Source organism: Triticum dicoccoides, chromosome 3A (assembly GCF_002162155.2).
Source record: "Triticum dicoccoides isolate Atlit2015 ecotype Zavitan chromosome 3A, WEW_v2.0, whole genome shotgun sequence".
NCBI classification, from domain to species: Eukaryota; Viridiplantae; Streptophyta; class Magnoliopsida; order Poales; family Poaceae; genus Triticum; species Triticum dicoccoides.
The window spans coordinates 607,315,317-607,330,353 of NC_041384.1; the positions used below are offsets into that span (position 1 = coordinate 607,315,317).

At 42.1% G+C, this 15,037-nt stretch overlaps 1 protein-coding gene across 1 annotated transcript; it reads left to right on the forward strand.

Moving 5' to 3' along the window:
* The first annotated feature begins 1,317 nt into the window (after window positions 1-1,317).
* LOC119269544 (transcription factor MYB3R-2-like) lies at window positions 1,318-7,827 on the forward strand. The gene is made up of 9 exons (XM_037551403.1): window positions 1,318-1,581; window positions 1,695-1,891; window positions 3,339-3,390; window positions 3,840-3,897; window positions 4,354-4,448; window positions 4,540-4,643; window positions 4,811-4,939; window positions 5,967-7,191; window positions 7,316-7,827. The coding sequence occupies exons 2-8, from the start codon at window positions 1,722-1,724 to the stop codon at window positions 7,174-7,176; spliced, it is 1,818 nt and encodes a 605-aa protein (XP_037407300.1). The 5' UTR covers window positions 1,318-1,581; window positions 1,695-1,721; the 3' UTR covers window positions 7,177-7,191; window positions 7,316-7,827.
* Window positions 7,828-15,037: the final 7,210 nt, after the last annotated feature.

The following is a 15,037-nucleotide window of genomic DNA, read 5'->3' on the forward strand; positions in this document are numbered from 1 at the left end:
ATTAAACTAGCTAAAAGCTAGATAAACTTGTCGTCACTGGAGCATCCGTCTACTCCTCGCCGGAGCCGCTGTCATCGTCCTCGTCGCAGGAGATGACCTCGGCGGGCAGCGGCTCGCCTCTATGCAGCATATTGTAGATCAGCGAACCGGAGAGCCAAGTTTGGAGCTGGTACTCCTCCCAGAGCGCCGGCAGCTGCGCAGCCGCAACCGCATCTCCGGCGTCGGCAACGACCCATGCCGCAAAGAACGCCCGCTCGGCGCACGCTGCCGCTGGATCGCCGGGTCGAAGAGTCGGCTGTGGCGGCAGAAGGTCGTCCACGCGCGCGACCTCGGTCTGGCGCTGCGGGACTTCGCGCCGCCTCCCTTTGCCTGTCTGACACAGGAGGTCGGAGGATGGAGCCGCCGACCTTGTCGTCGTGGAGGCGCTTGTGGCCGCGGCACCCGAATCCACTGCGGTGGCCGAAACCCCCACCGCCTCCACGACCAGAGCCAACAGACGACATTTTCGCGCGAGAAAGGACGAAGAAATGTGACGGAAAACGTGGCTGGAGCCGAGCGGATTTGACGCCGAAGGGGGAGGATTGCAGCGGAGGGCGGCGGAGGATTTGCGGGACGGGAACCCTAAATCCTGGCGGCACCCACATATATGGAGGAATCGGGGACGGTTTACGAGCCTCCTCTAAAATTTTTACGGGCTGGGCCTTGTTTGCGGTATCTGCTCGGGCAGGTTATTCTGGGCCTTTCCGTATGGCGTCCCGTATATCCCAGTTTGCGAGAGTTATACGGGATCTGCTAGAGATGCTCGGCGGTTGTGCGATTGTTCCATTTCATATGGCGTTACACGCATTTTTCTTGATCAATGCTATGATTATTAACTTCTTTGTACAAGTCATAGACTGCTGCTTTTATTGTTTTGAATTTATTTCAGATTTTCTGGCGATGCTCGTTCAGTGGGAGAAAACGTCGCATCGGTCTCATCGATTATGTGACGTTTACGATGACTTCGTCAATCTCAAAATGTTGTATATTAGTATACGTACATTCATAGGGGTGAGTGTATATTAGTATTTGTGTTAAATAAAGCTTTTTTTGACATCTGTAAAAAAAGAACTTTTTTTTGTCATGTGTTAAAAAAAACTTCCTTGCGCACAAGCTCACGGATTTGTAGCCAAATCGGGCCCTTCTGCGTACGGTACTCTGCCAGGGAAGAGTTGTAACAGAATAATATGTGATCTGATACGCAACAAACCGAGGGGCCGACTCGGGAAACGGCGCGGGCCAGTAGTAATTTATGCCGCCGTCGCCCGACCTCCTCCCTTCCCCCATCGCTTCAACGGGCGAGGTTTTTTGAAAGCGTCCTCTCTCTCCTCTCCATCAACAACTGCCCCCGACACCCAACGGCAGCCGTAGCGCGAGCGAGGAGAGGGGGGATAAAAAGCTCTGCTCTTTAACGCCCGCCCCTAGGGTTTCGAGCCACCGCGCGCCCTCGCTCCCTCCCTCCCTTCCCTTCGCGCCATCTCCCGCCCTCCCCCCGATCGGCTCGCCCCCTCCCGGATTCGATCCCCCGCCCCGCTCGATCTGGTACGCCTCGTTAGATTCGTGGGCTCGATCTGCCCGCGGCGGTTCCTTCTGCGGCTTTCTTGATCTGAACTTGTCCCTTCTTTCTTGTGGTGATTTCGCGCTGTTGCTGGCAGGTTCTCCTGGTGATGAGGGGGCGGTAGATGGGGGCCATGGCGGAGGAGGCGGAGCACGAGGGCTGCGTGGAGAACCGGCAGCCCCTCGCGGCGTCGAGCGAGTCGGTGTCCGAGGGCAGCAGCTATGGCGGCGCCGGTGCGCCCGCGCGGATGTCGCCGCCCGTGTCCGGCTCGGTGAATTCCGTCTCCGGTCTCAGGTGAGGAAGCTATCTCCTTGCTGCGCTTGATTGGCCCGACGACGGGAGGGATCTGGTTCGGTCGGTTGGGTTACCGTTAGCTTTACCTGGGTTCGATGATGCTTGCTCGGGTCGTGGTCCTGGCCCGGTGGGTGTTGGGGGTGAGAGGATTTGACCCTTTTTGTGGATTTGGTTGTGGGTTGTGGCTCTATCAGCGACAATTGCCTGGCTTGGTGAGCGCTTTGGCTGTAATTCTGCGAAAAGGCGGATTTTCTTGGTCAAGGAATGGCACAGGAGTGGTATTTGTGGCTGTTTGTGTCAAAAGATAGATTCTTCGGGGCAATCCATTAGGTTCTCGACGCATCCTGGGTTCTTATAGGTTCCATGAACTACTATGCCAGCATGCTGTCTTCATCCAGAGTTTCAAGCATGGCTTAAGCATGTTGTAGTGGTGAATTCCGTGTTAAACATGTTCTTCTTTGGCATGCTCTTGTTATTAAAGGTCCAGTCATTTGATTTGCTTGGCTTAGTTTAGTTTGTGACTTTGTGTAGATCGACGCAGTTTGCAAAAGATGCCTGCTTTGAGTGTGGAGTTAGTTTAACCATGGTCGTGGAGCCGTGCAATATTTGTTATCTTGATGGGAAGGTTTATTTGGGTTTTGTCATGGTTGCTGAGGTTTTAGACTTTTAGTAGCTTTAGTATTAGTATCCCCGGCTTGTATAACTGGAGATACTGTTTAGTTGTGCTCAGGCAGCAGTTGTTTAACAAGATAAGGATGTATTTTATTTTATTTGCTTTACTAGCTGCATGGTTTTAGTAGTTGCAGACACCGATACCCTATATTGCTAAGCAAGTCTTGTATTGGAAATCTTTATTGATTGAAATGTGCTCTGGAACAGTTTCCATGATTGAGCGCTGATAAAGCTTCCTAGCTTTTGGTATGAATTGAATGATGCGTGTTCATAGCTGAGGGCATTCATTTGTGTTGTTTGTGGTGATCACAAAATCTGCTGCCCTGGGTCACTCAGGCATCAAAAACTGGTTCCCATGATACTTGTATGCTAGATTTTACTGGGTATACCGTATATCTCAACCAGAATATTCAGGATCCTGGCATCTTTAAGGTTCCAGGTAGGATGTGAGTGTTCATCTATGGGAAATTTATATTTAGCATATTGTTCATGAGAATCAAATACCTGCAAATTTATAAAGATAAAAGGCTCCACAGGGGCGATTCACATGGTAGGACTAGCAGTACATTAGTTAGCGTCCCTGTTTCAGGTGCACACCACACGGCTTCCTTATGTAGTCCTCTTCTGCAAAAACCACATTTTTGTTGTTATTGTATGCTAGTGTATATCTGCAGATTGTGCTTCATATCCATCTTGGACTAGTATGGTGTTCCTTATTACCTTGAACTGACAATATTTCACCTTAATTTTGCTGACAAAAACTTACTTATATTAGGCGAACAAGTGGGCCTATAAGGAGAGCGAAGGGTGGCTGGACATCACAAGAGGTAACTATCTCACTTTCTCTGTTACTACATGCAATGCAAAACCATATTCATAGTCCGGTATTCATAATGTATACTCCCTCCGTCCGGTAAAGCTTGTCCCTCAAATGGATGTATCTAGCACCAAGTTAGTGCTAGATACATCCATTTGATGAACAAGCTTGGGACAAGTTTTTTCGGACGGAGGGAGTATATGCCAATGTACAATATTATATAGTTTGGTTTGTATATCTAATTTATCTATCTAGTGCAAAAAAAGTCAGCTGTAATCATCCAGTGCGTAATTTTTTCAATCAATTTGCCATGTCTGTCATTCTTGGTCTTGCTATTGGAAGACTAGATTTTTATATCGCGAGAAATTTCTCCATTTTTCCTATTGAAAAGTATTTTTACTGTTTGATTCCAACACACATGTGGATTTCTGCTAATTTGGCATCAACAAATGACAACAGGATGAAACATTGCGGAAGGCAGTTGAGACTTTCAATGGTAGAAGCTGGAAGAAAATAGGTTTGCCTCTTCTTTGCTCTGTACCAACTCATATGCTCAGGTCTCCTTGCATTTGTAAATTGCTATTTATATTTGCTGTCATTTGCAGTATGACGTTGTACCAAACATGATGGACTTTGAAATAAGTTTTTACATTGTCCATTCTGTATAATACCTCAAAAAGGGGCTAAACTGTTAGTGACTTTTTCCACTGGTGTGGGGCCCTGTTGCATCTTACATATTTGCAGCATCATTTGAGGAAAAAGGGTAGCAGAAATTAAGAGTAGTTACTGGTGCTCTTATAGTTCTTTCGACCAGTTGTTTAATGCTGAAGCAGGATATTGGTTACCTTATGAATGCATATCCCACATTTTAGTTAGTTATATAGTAATATAGTAATGTCATACTTCTTTGGACGTTGTTCTGTATATGCAAGTGTGGTGAGCTCACTTGTTGTGTCACTATCTACCTACACAGCTGAATTCTTTCCGGATAGGACAGAGGTACAATGTTTACATCGATGGCAGAAGGTTCTTAACCCTGAACTCATCAAAGGTCCTTGGACTCAAGAGGTTTGTCTCTGCACTCCTGACTTTGCTTGAAAAAAAAGGCTTTTGCACATTTATCGTTATATTTACATATTTATGATATTTTTTTCTACAGGAAGATGATAAAATTATTGATCTTGTAAAGAAGTATGGACCAACAAAATGGTCCGTCATTGCAAGGTCACTACCTGGACGTATAGGCAAGCAATGTCGAGAGAGGTATTCTTTTGATTGTTCTATTTTTATATGGTTTGCTGAAATGCATTCCCCCCTTTGTGCAAGACAAACGGGGGGAAGTTTGCTAATTCAGAAACATACTGGTTACATACATAAAGAGCTGATTGGTAAATATGAAGCTGATTTTGAATTCATACAAAACATTTTAGGTGGCATAATCATCTGAATCCAGACATACGGAAAGATGCTTGGACTGCTGAGGAGGAACAGGCACTGATTAATGCCCATCGGGAATATGGGAATAAATGGGCAGAAATAGCAAAAGTTCTTCCTGGAAGGTACTGCCAAACAGCTTACATCCTGTTGGAATGTTTCCGCCTAAACCTAGCGGCATAATGTTGAAATGGCATTGAGTTGGTGCTAACAAACTATGCTATCTCATGACTTTAATTATTCAATGATCAATAATTATTTTAATAATTATTTTTTTGGGTTAACTTGCTATGTTGAACTTTTTAATATTGGATTCTTTTAAATAATTATTTTCAACCCTCTAGTGTTGGTTCTGATAAACAGAATTGCAGTTACAAGATTATGATAAATGGAATGGGTCTGCCAAATTTGAATAAATAATTGAATTCTCCAAAAACTAACTACAGGCTTCTGTAGCTGAATGATGATAAATCTGTAAGCACGCGTATTACTCATAATGCACACTTATTTTTTTTTCCGACTGAACACTGTGAGGCAAAAGACTCTCAGTCCTTCATTAAAGAAACTGAGAGTCATACAAAAGTCTAAAAAGTAAATTACTGTACAAGGGCACTTACCTATTTACATAGTACTCCCTCCGTCCGGAAATACTTGTCATCAAAATGGATAAAAAGAGATGTATCTAGAACTAAAATATGTCTAGATACATCTTCTTTTATTCATTTTGATGACAAGTATTTTCGGACGGAGGGAGTACATAAATACAAAAGAGTACAACAATATGAACAGATTATGGCAAGGATTGGATCCAGGCCAGCAGAATGGGCTTCACAGTAGCTTTAAACCTGTGTGACAATAACGTTATATCATGAATAAATTTGCCTTTCCATGCTCCAAAGGATGCCCTTTCATGCCTGAAAATTCTTCCATTTCGAAGTAGCCAAATATTCCATTTCGAAGGAATGGACACTTATTTAGTTTGTTTGTTTTTGATTCTCTGTTTATAACTGTGCAAAGCTTTGTTATGGTCATCAACTCTTGATTGTTTCCTTATGAGTTGTGTCTTTACTGTCTGCGCCCTGTACACCTTAGTTTTCCTTCTTCACTTCACAAGATAATGTATTCGTGCTGATAGTATGCTGCTCTTTCCAGGACTGATAATTCTATAAAGAATCATTGGAATAGTTCTTTGAGAAAGAAGTTAGATGTCTATGGCACCAGAAATATTTTGGCAATTCCAAGACTAGTTGGTCATGATGACTTCAAGGATAAACAGAAGTCGTTGGCTTCTGAGGGCCATCTTGATCTGAACACAGTGCCCGGCATCACTTCAAAAAACCTGCCTGAAATAGCTCATCATTCTAATTTTAGCTCACATCTACAGTCATACAAACTGGATCATGCCAAGGACCGCTCAGGGTTCCTATCCATTTCTTTTTTACCAACTGTGCAGCCACTAACTTCTTATGAAGTGTCATCGGTGGTTAATGGCTCTGCTGTTACTTCAGCGGCACAAGGTCTGGAAAGTGATTCTGTTCGTGACAAGGGTTTGGAAATTATTTCTGTTCATGAGAAGGGACTCAAGGTTGATTCCACACTTGATACCCTGGGGGAACCTGATAGCACTCAGCTAGAAGCTGTACCAGCTAAAGGTGAAGAATCATCTTTGAAGAATGATGCACAGTCTAGCCTTGGTCCTCTTTGTTACCAGATTCCTAACATGAATGATGTAGCCCCTGCCAGTTCCTCACTCATTTCTGAACATCAAACCGTGCACCAGACATCTGAGCATTGCAGGAATGGAGCACTATCCCCCAATGGTTGCACGACGCCAACGAAGGGAACAATGTCAGTCCAGTTAAGTGTTGATTCAATATTGAAGATTGCTGCTGACAGCTTCCCAGTCACCCCTTCAATATTAAGAAGAAGAAAACGAGAAAGACCGACACCTGCTAGTGATTTGAAGTTTAGTGAACCGAACACTGATAGCTTTTACACCCCTGCTGGGAAGCGCCCTGCTACAGACACCCCAGAGTCATTTAGAACTGCATCCTTTCTGTCACTGGGTTCTCTTGATGGGCTATCGAGTTCTGCAAGGGGCTTTGATGTTTCACCTCCATACCGGATAAGGGCAAAGAGAATGTGTCTCACAAAATCTGTTGAGAAACAACTAGATTTTTCATCAAATGGATTGGGCACTTGTGGTTCTGAGGTCCTAAACTCACCTCACCAGAATTCTCAAAGCACACATAGTTTGAGTGAAGCCTCAATAATGAAGGAAAAGGAACTTAACGGGCATGTTACCCAGCTGGAAACTTCAACCAAGAACATAACGTATACGACAAACATGGATGTAACCTAATCCTACATTGTGCAGGTATACCACCGCAGATATATTTAATATTGCACTCATGTAATGTGTTTTCTTTGATGCAGTGTTCACTTGGTTTTATGCTGATCATCAAACATGTGCATAATTGATTTTCTCCCTTGTCCTGTAGGAGCTGATGCCAATCTGATGAAGTATGACAGTAGAGCAGAAAGACCTTGAGAGCTCGCCGATGCGATCGGCTCTGGTGTATGTAGAATCAAACCAAAACGCATATCAAAGACAGCTCTTGGAGGAAAACGACTTGCGCAATTGGATCGAAGGACTGAACAGAGAAGGGCCAATGCATGCCCACCCTGCCATCTCTCTTAACAATGGGTGTACAAACACGGTCTTTAAATTTGATTTGATGGTGGCTCTATAGAAGATTTTACTTTGCTCGTTGCAGCTTGTATACTTAACAGATAGGAGTTCAGCTATAGAAGAAGCCCAACTGTAGAAAGATTTAAACCATAGAGCTAGTAACTCATAGCTGAATAAGTGTCTCATTGGAAGGGGTGTCTAGTTTGTTCTTCTCTTTGTAATAGTAATAATAATAATAGGGGTTGTTTTACTGTCTTCAATCTGGCAATTGTTTGTCGAGAAACTGTTTGCTTGATTTAAGGCGTCCCATGCTTTTCTCTGTGGCTTATGCTTCAGTGTTTCTTTGTGAGGATGAATATCTGGTAGATGCTTTTCCTTTTGCTTATGGAGGATGAATGTGGTTTCGCTAGTGATATGAATGAACACTTCATAGCTCAATGATATCTTCCTGGCCTCAATACTATTGATTGTACCTTCAGTGCCACGAATGAAAGGAGACGAACATGGAAACTTATTACACTCAAAAGCTAGTGTGAGTCATCATGTTTGGCTTTTATCTCCCCAAATTATTTATATTGTAATCAAGTCAGATTGACATGCTACCGTGGATATTATTTGAACATAATTTATGTTTTTGTTTACACCCAATTAGGTCACATCGTGTCATTGTCCGACCTGACTCCAAATCTCTTGCAAAATAATCTCTACTCTTATAAAAAGCAGAGTTGGTGATTGTGCCTGTCATCCTGCAATATAAGCCGTTCGATCTATATCTGACGGATAGGAAGAAAAGTATGACAATTGACCCACACTCTCCACATTTACAGATAAGGCCTTTCCTTGTTCATCTTTCTCTCCCAGAATATAAACTACTCATACAAATGCATCTTGATGTTCCGTCCAACGCACGAGCATCTTGCTAGTTATTATTATATACTAGAAGAACGCCCGTGCGTTGCAACGGGGCCACATTAACTTTAAGAGTTTAATATCAGTTATGTTAATATTACATTTAATATTCTCGTTCATATCAAGTGACATTGGCGACATTTTTTACCATCAAATTCTCACACACACTCTCTCCCTCCCTCTTCCTCACTCTCTCCCCCTCTACCTCTCTCTCTCTCTAACACACACATATCCATCTTATTAGGTACGGGATCATAATCCATCTATTTCAAACGCACACGCGCTAGTGCATAACAATATGGATTATGTGTATTATATTTGCCACCATAACTTATATTTCCCCGAGCCGCGTCTCTACAGAGCTGAGCTCCCGCCCGACCACCTCGCCGGCATCGAAGGGGAATGGATAAGGGTGACGCCCTGCCTCCCCTGCCACCATGGCCTCACTCCTCGACGCCCCCTCCCAGATCCACTTCTCCTCCTCGCTCGCTCGATCCCGTCGATCTGGACGAAGTCAGACGCCATGGCCACCATGACCGACCCCGTCCACACAGCCACTGCTTTCCCTGCAGGCTAGGAGCTTGTCGACGAGCTCCGAACTCCTCCGCTACTCCGTCTGCGCCAACGAGATCAAGTCCAGCACCCCCGCATTGACGTCGCTGCCGTCTTCCTCAACCTTCGGCCACCGTAACATTGCCGTTCGATCCGCGCCGCCCCGAGCTCCTGCTACCTCTTGAGCACTGCGTTGGTTTTCCCCGAAGAGGAAGGGATGATGCAACAAAGTAGCGTAAGTATTTCCCTCAGTTTTTGAGAACCAAGGTATCAATCCAGTAGGAGGCTACGCGCGAGTCCCTCGTACATGCACAAAACAAATAAATCCTCGCAACCAACGGGAATAGGGGTTGTCAATCCCTACACGGCCACTTACGAGAGTGAGATCTGATAGATATGATAAGATAATATTTTTGGTATTTTTGTGATAAAGATGCAAAGTAAAATAAAGGCAAAGTAAAGAGCAGAGAAAATAACTAATTAGTAGGAGATTAATATGATAAAGATAGACCCGGGGGCCATAGGTTTCACTAGTGGCTTCTCTCGAGAGCATAAGTATTCTACGGTGGGTGAACAAATTACTGTTGAGCAATTGATAGAATTGAGCATAGTTATGAGAATATCTAGGTATGATCATGTATATAGACATCACATCTAAGACAAGTAGACCGATTTCTGCCTGCATCTACTACTATTACTCTACTCATCGACCGCTATCCAGCATGCATCTAGAGTATTAAGTTAAAAATAGAGTAACGCCTTAAGCAAGATGACATGATGTAGAGGGATAGACTCATGCAATATGATGAAAACCCCATCTTGTTATCCTCGATGGCAACAATACAATACGTGCCTTGCTGCCCCTACTGTCACTGGGAAAGGACACCGCAAGATTGAACCCAAAGCTAAGCACTTCTCCCATTGCAAGAAAGATCAATCTAGTAGGCCAAACCAAACTGATAATTCAAAGAGACTTGCAAAGATAACCAATCATACATAAAAGAATTCAGAGAATATTCAAATATTGTTCATAGATAGACTTGATCATAAACCCACAATTCATCGGTCTCAACAAACACACCGCAAAAAGAAGATTACATTGAATAGTTCTCCACAAGAGAGGGGGAGAACATTGTATTGAGATCCAAAAAGAGAGAAGAAGCCATCTAGCTAATAACCATGGACCCGTAGGTCCGAGGTAAACTACTCACACTTCATCGGAGGGGCTATGGTGTTGATGTAGAAGCCCTCCGTGATCGATGCCCCCTTCGGCGGAGCTCCGGAACAGGCCCCAAGATGGGATCTCGTGGATACATAAAGTTGCGGCGGTGGAATTAGGTTTTTGGCTCCGTATCTGATCGTTTGGGGGTACGTAGGTATATATAGGAGGAAGGAGTACGTTGGTGGAGCAACAGGGGGCCCACGAGGGTGGAGGGCGCGCCTGGGGGGGGGGGGTAGGTGCGCCCCTACCTCGTGGCCTCCTCTTTTGTGTCTTGACGTAGGGTCCAAGTCTCCCGGGTCTTGTTCGTTGAGAAAATCACGTTTCCGAGGGTTTCATTCCGTTTGGACTCCGTTTGATATTCCTTTCCTTCGAAACCCTAAAACAGGCAAAAAACAACAATTCTGGGCCGGGCCTCCGGTTAATAGGTTAGTCCCAAAAATAATATAAAAGTGGATAATAAAGCCCAATAATGTCCAAAACAGTAGATAATATAGCATGGAGCAATCAAAAATTATAGATACGTTGGAGACGTATCAAGCATCCCCAAGCTTAATTCATGCTCGTCCTCGAGTAGGTAAATGATAAAAACAGAATTTTTGATGCGGAGTGCTACTTAGTATAATTTTAATGTAATTCTTCTTAATTATGGTATGAATATTCAGATCCGAAAGATTCAAGACAAAAGTTCATATTGACATAAAAATAATAATACTTCAAGCATACTAACAAAGCAATTATGTCTTCTCAAAATAACATGGCCAAAGAAAGTTCATCCCTACAAATCATATAGTTTAGTCATGCTCCATTTTCGTCACACGAGAATGCTCTCATCATGCACAACCCCGATGACAAGCCAAGTAATTGTTTCATACTTTAGTAATCTCAAACCTATAAACTTTCACGCAATATATGAGCACGAGCCATGGACATATCACTATGGGTGGAATAGAATATAAAGAGGGGGGTTATGTGGAGAAGACAAAAAGGAGAAAGTCTCACATTAATGAGGCTAATCAATGGGCTAAGGAGATGCCCACCGATTGATGTTAATGCAAGGAGTAGGGATTGCCATGCAACGGATGCACTAGAGCTATAAATGTATGAAAGCTCAACAAAAGAAACTAAGTGGGTGTGCATCCAACTTGCTTGCTCACGAAGACCTAGGGCACTTGAGGAGGCCCATTGTTGGAATATACAAGCCAAGTTCTATAACGAAAATTCCCACTAGTATATGAAAGTGACAAAACAAGAGACTCTCTATCATGAAGATTACGATGCTACTTTGAAGCACAAGTGTGGCAAAGGATAGTAACATTGCCCCTTCTCTCTTTTTCTCTCATTTTTTGGGCCTTCTCTTTTTTATGGCCTTTCTCTTCCCCCCTTTTTTTATAATTCCTCACTTGGGACAATGCTCTAAAAATGATGATCATCACACTTCTATTTATTTACAACTCAATGATTACAACTCGATACTAGAACAAAAGATGACTATATGAATGCCTCTGGCGGTGTACCGGGATATGCAATGGACCAAGAGCGACATGTATAAAAGAATTATGAACGGTGGCTTTGCCACAAATACTATGTCAACTACATGATCATGCTAAGCAATATGACAATAATGAATGTGTCATGATAAACGAAATGGTGGAAAGTTGCATGGTAATATATCTCGGAATGGCTATGGAAATGCCATAATAGGTAGGTATGGTGGCTGTTTTGAGGAAGATATAAGGAGGTTTATGTGTGAAAGAGCATATCATATCATGGGGTTTGGATGCACCGACGAAGTTTGCGCCAACTCTCAATGTGAGAAAGGGCAATGCACGGTACCGAAGAGGCTAGCAAGGATGGAAGGGTGAGACTGCGTATAATCCATGGACTCAACATTAGTCATAAAGAACTCACATACTTATTGCAAAAATCTACAAGTCATCAAAAACCTCGGCACTATGCGCATGCTCCTAGGGGGATAGATTGGTAGGAAAAGACCATCGCTCGTCCCCGACTGCCACTCATAAGGAGGACAATCAAATAACACCTCATGTTTCAAATTTGTTACATAATGTTTACCATACGTGCATGCTATGGGACTTGCAAACTTCAACACAAGCATTTCTTAATTCCACAACTACTCAACTAGCACGACTTTGATATTATTACCTCCATATCTCAAAACAATCATCAAGCATCAAACTTCTCTTAGTATTCAAAACACTCATAAGAAAATTTTACTAATCTTGAATACCTAGCATATTAGGATTTTAAGCAAATTACAATGCTATTTAATACTCTCAAAATAATCTAAGTGAAGCATCAGAGATCAATAGTTTCTATAAAACAAATCCACCACCGCGCTCTAAAAGATATAAGTGAAGTACTAGAGCAAAACTATATAACTCAAAAGATATAAGCAAAGCACATAGAATATTCTAACAAATTTCAAATCATGTATGGCTCTCCCAAAAGGTGTGTACAACAAGGATGATTGTGGTAAACTAAAAAGTAAAGACTGAAATCATACAAGACGCTCCAAGCAAAACACATATCATGTGGCGAATAAAAATATAGCTCCAAATAAAGTTACCGATAGAAGTAGACGAAAGAGGGATGCCTTCCGGGGCATCCCCAATCTTTGGCTTTTAGGTGTCCTTAGATTATATTGGGGGTGCCATGGTCATCCCCAAGCTTAGGCTCTTGCCACTCCTTGTTCCATAATCCATCAAATCTTTACCCAAAACTTGAAAACTTCACAACACAAAACTCAAAGTAGAAAATCTCGTGAGCTCCGTTAGCGAAAGAAAACAAAAGACCACTTCAAGGTATTGCAATGAACTAATTCTTTATTTATATTGGTGTTATACCTACTTTATTCCAACTTATCCATGGTTTATAAACTATTTTACTAGCCATAGATTCATCAAAATAAGCAAGCAACACACGAAAAACAGAATCTGTCAAAAACAGAACAGTCTGTAGTAATATGTAGCTAGCACAAGATCTGGAACCCCAAAAATTCTAAAATAAATTTCTGGACGTGAGTAATTTATCTATTAATAATCTGCAAAAATAATTAACTAAATATCACTTTCCAAATAAAAATGGCAGTAGTTCTCGTGAGCACTAAAGTTTCTGTTTTTTATAGCAAGTGTAACAAGACTTTCCCCAAGTCTTCCCAACGGTTCTACTTGGCACAAACACTAATTAAACACAAAAAACACAAAAAACACAACCAAAACAGAGGCTAGATAAATTATTTATTACTAAACAGGAGAAAAAAGCAAGGGATAAAAATAAAATTGGGTTGCCTCCCAACAAGCGCTATCGTTTAACGCCCCTAGCCAGGCATAACAAGCAAGGATAGATCTAGGTATTGCCATCTTTGGTAGGCAATCCATAAGTGGCTCTCATAATAGATTCATAAGGTAATTTAATTTTCTTTCTAGGAAAGTGTTCCATGCCTTTCCTTAATGGAAATTGGAATCTAATATTTCCTTCCTTCATATCAATAATTGCACCAATCGTTTTAAGGAAAGGTCTACCAAGAATAATAGGACATGAAGGATTGCAATCTATGTCAAGAACAATAAAATCTACGGGCACATAATTCCTATTTGCAACAATAAGAACATCATTAATTCTTCCCATAGGTTTCTTAATAGTGGAATCCGCGAGGTGCAAGTTTAAAGAGCAATCATCAAAATCACGGAAACCTAACAAATCACACAAAGTCTTTGGAATCGTGGAAACACTAGCACACAAATCACATAAAGCATAGCATTTATGATCTTTAATTTTAATTTGAATAGTTGGTTCCCACTCATCATAGAGTTTTCTAGGGATAGAAACTTCCAATTCAAGTTTTTCTTCATAAGATTGCATCAATGCATCAACGATATGTTTAGTAAACGCTTTATTTTGACTATAAGCATGAGGAGAATTTAGCACGGATTGCAACAAGGAAATACAATCAATCAAAGAGCAATTTTCATAGTTAAATTCCTTGAAATCCATAATAGTGGGTTTAGCAACATCTAGGGTTTTAATTTCTTCAATCCCACTTTTATCAATTTTAGCATCAAGATCAAAAAATTCCGAAGTCTTAGAACGTCTTCTAGGTAAAGGTGGATCATATTCAGTCCCATCATTATCAAGATTCATATTGCAAAACAAAGATTTAATAGGGGACACATCAATAACTTTTAGATCTTCATCATTATTTTCATAGCAATCTGGCTTAGCGGCCATCCTATTAACTAAGGTGGCCTGCTTATCCGAAATTTCAGCAGTTAATTTCTCAAGACGAGCAATCTGGGATCTTAAACCATCGAATTCTTTAGACATATCATCAAGCTCTTTATTCATAAAACTCATAAAACTTTTCTGTTCCTTAAGCTCGTTTCTGAAGAAACTATTATGTTCAAATTGCAAAACCATAAAACTCTTGACATTGCTTTCGATCTCTTCTAACCTTTTAAGGTGGAGATCACCAAATTTAGGTAGAGCCATCGTGACAAGAAAGCAAACTAACACACAAGCAAACAAAAAGCAAGCAGGCAAAAAGAGGCAAATAGAGAAAGAGATGGAGGATAGAGAGAGAGGGTGAATAAAACGGCAAGGGTGAAGTGGGGGAGAGGAAACCGAGAGGCAAATGGCAAATAATGTACTGCGGGAGATAAGGGTATGTGATGGGTACTTGGTATGTTGACTTTTGTGTAGACCTCCCCGGCAACGGTGCCAGAAATCCTTCTTGCTACCTCTTGAGCACCACCTTGGTTTTCCCCAAAGAGGAAGGGATGATGCAGCAAAGTAGCGTAAGTATTTCCCTCAGTTTTTGAGAACCAAGGT

Coding starts and splice junctions, on each gene's coding strand:
- LOC119269544 (XM_037551403.1), top strand. CDS start 1,722: ATGGGGGCCATGGCGGAGGAGGCGGAGCACGAGGGCTGCGTGGAGAAC. Junction 3,898..4,353: donor TAGAAGCTGGAAGAAAATAG/GTTTGCCTCTTC, acceptor CTACCTACACAG/CTGAATTCTTTCCGGATAGG. Junction 4,449..4,539: donor AAGGTCCTTGGACTCAAGAG/GTTTGTCTCTGC, acceptor TTTTTTCTACAG/GAAGATGATAAAATTATTGA.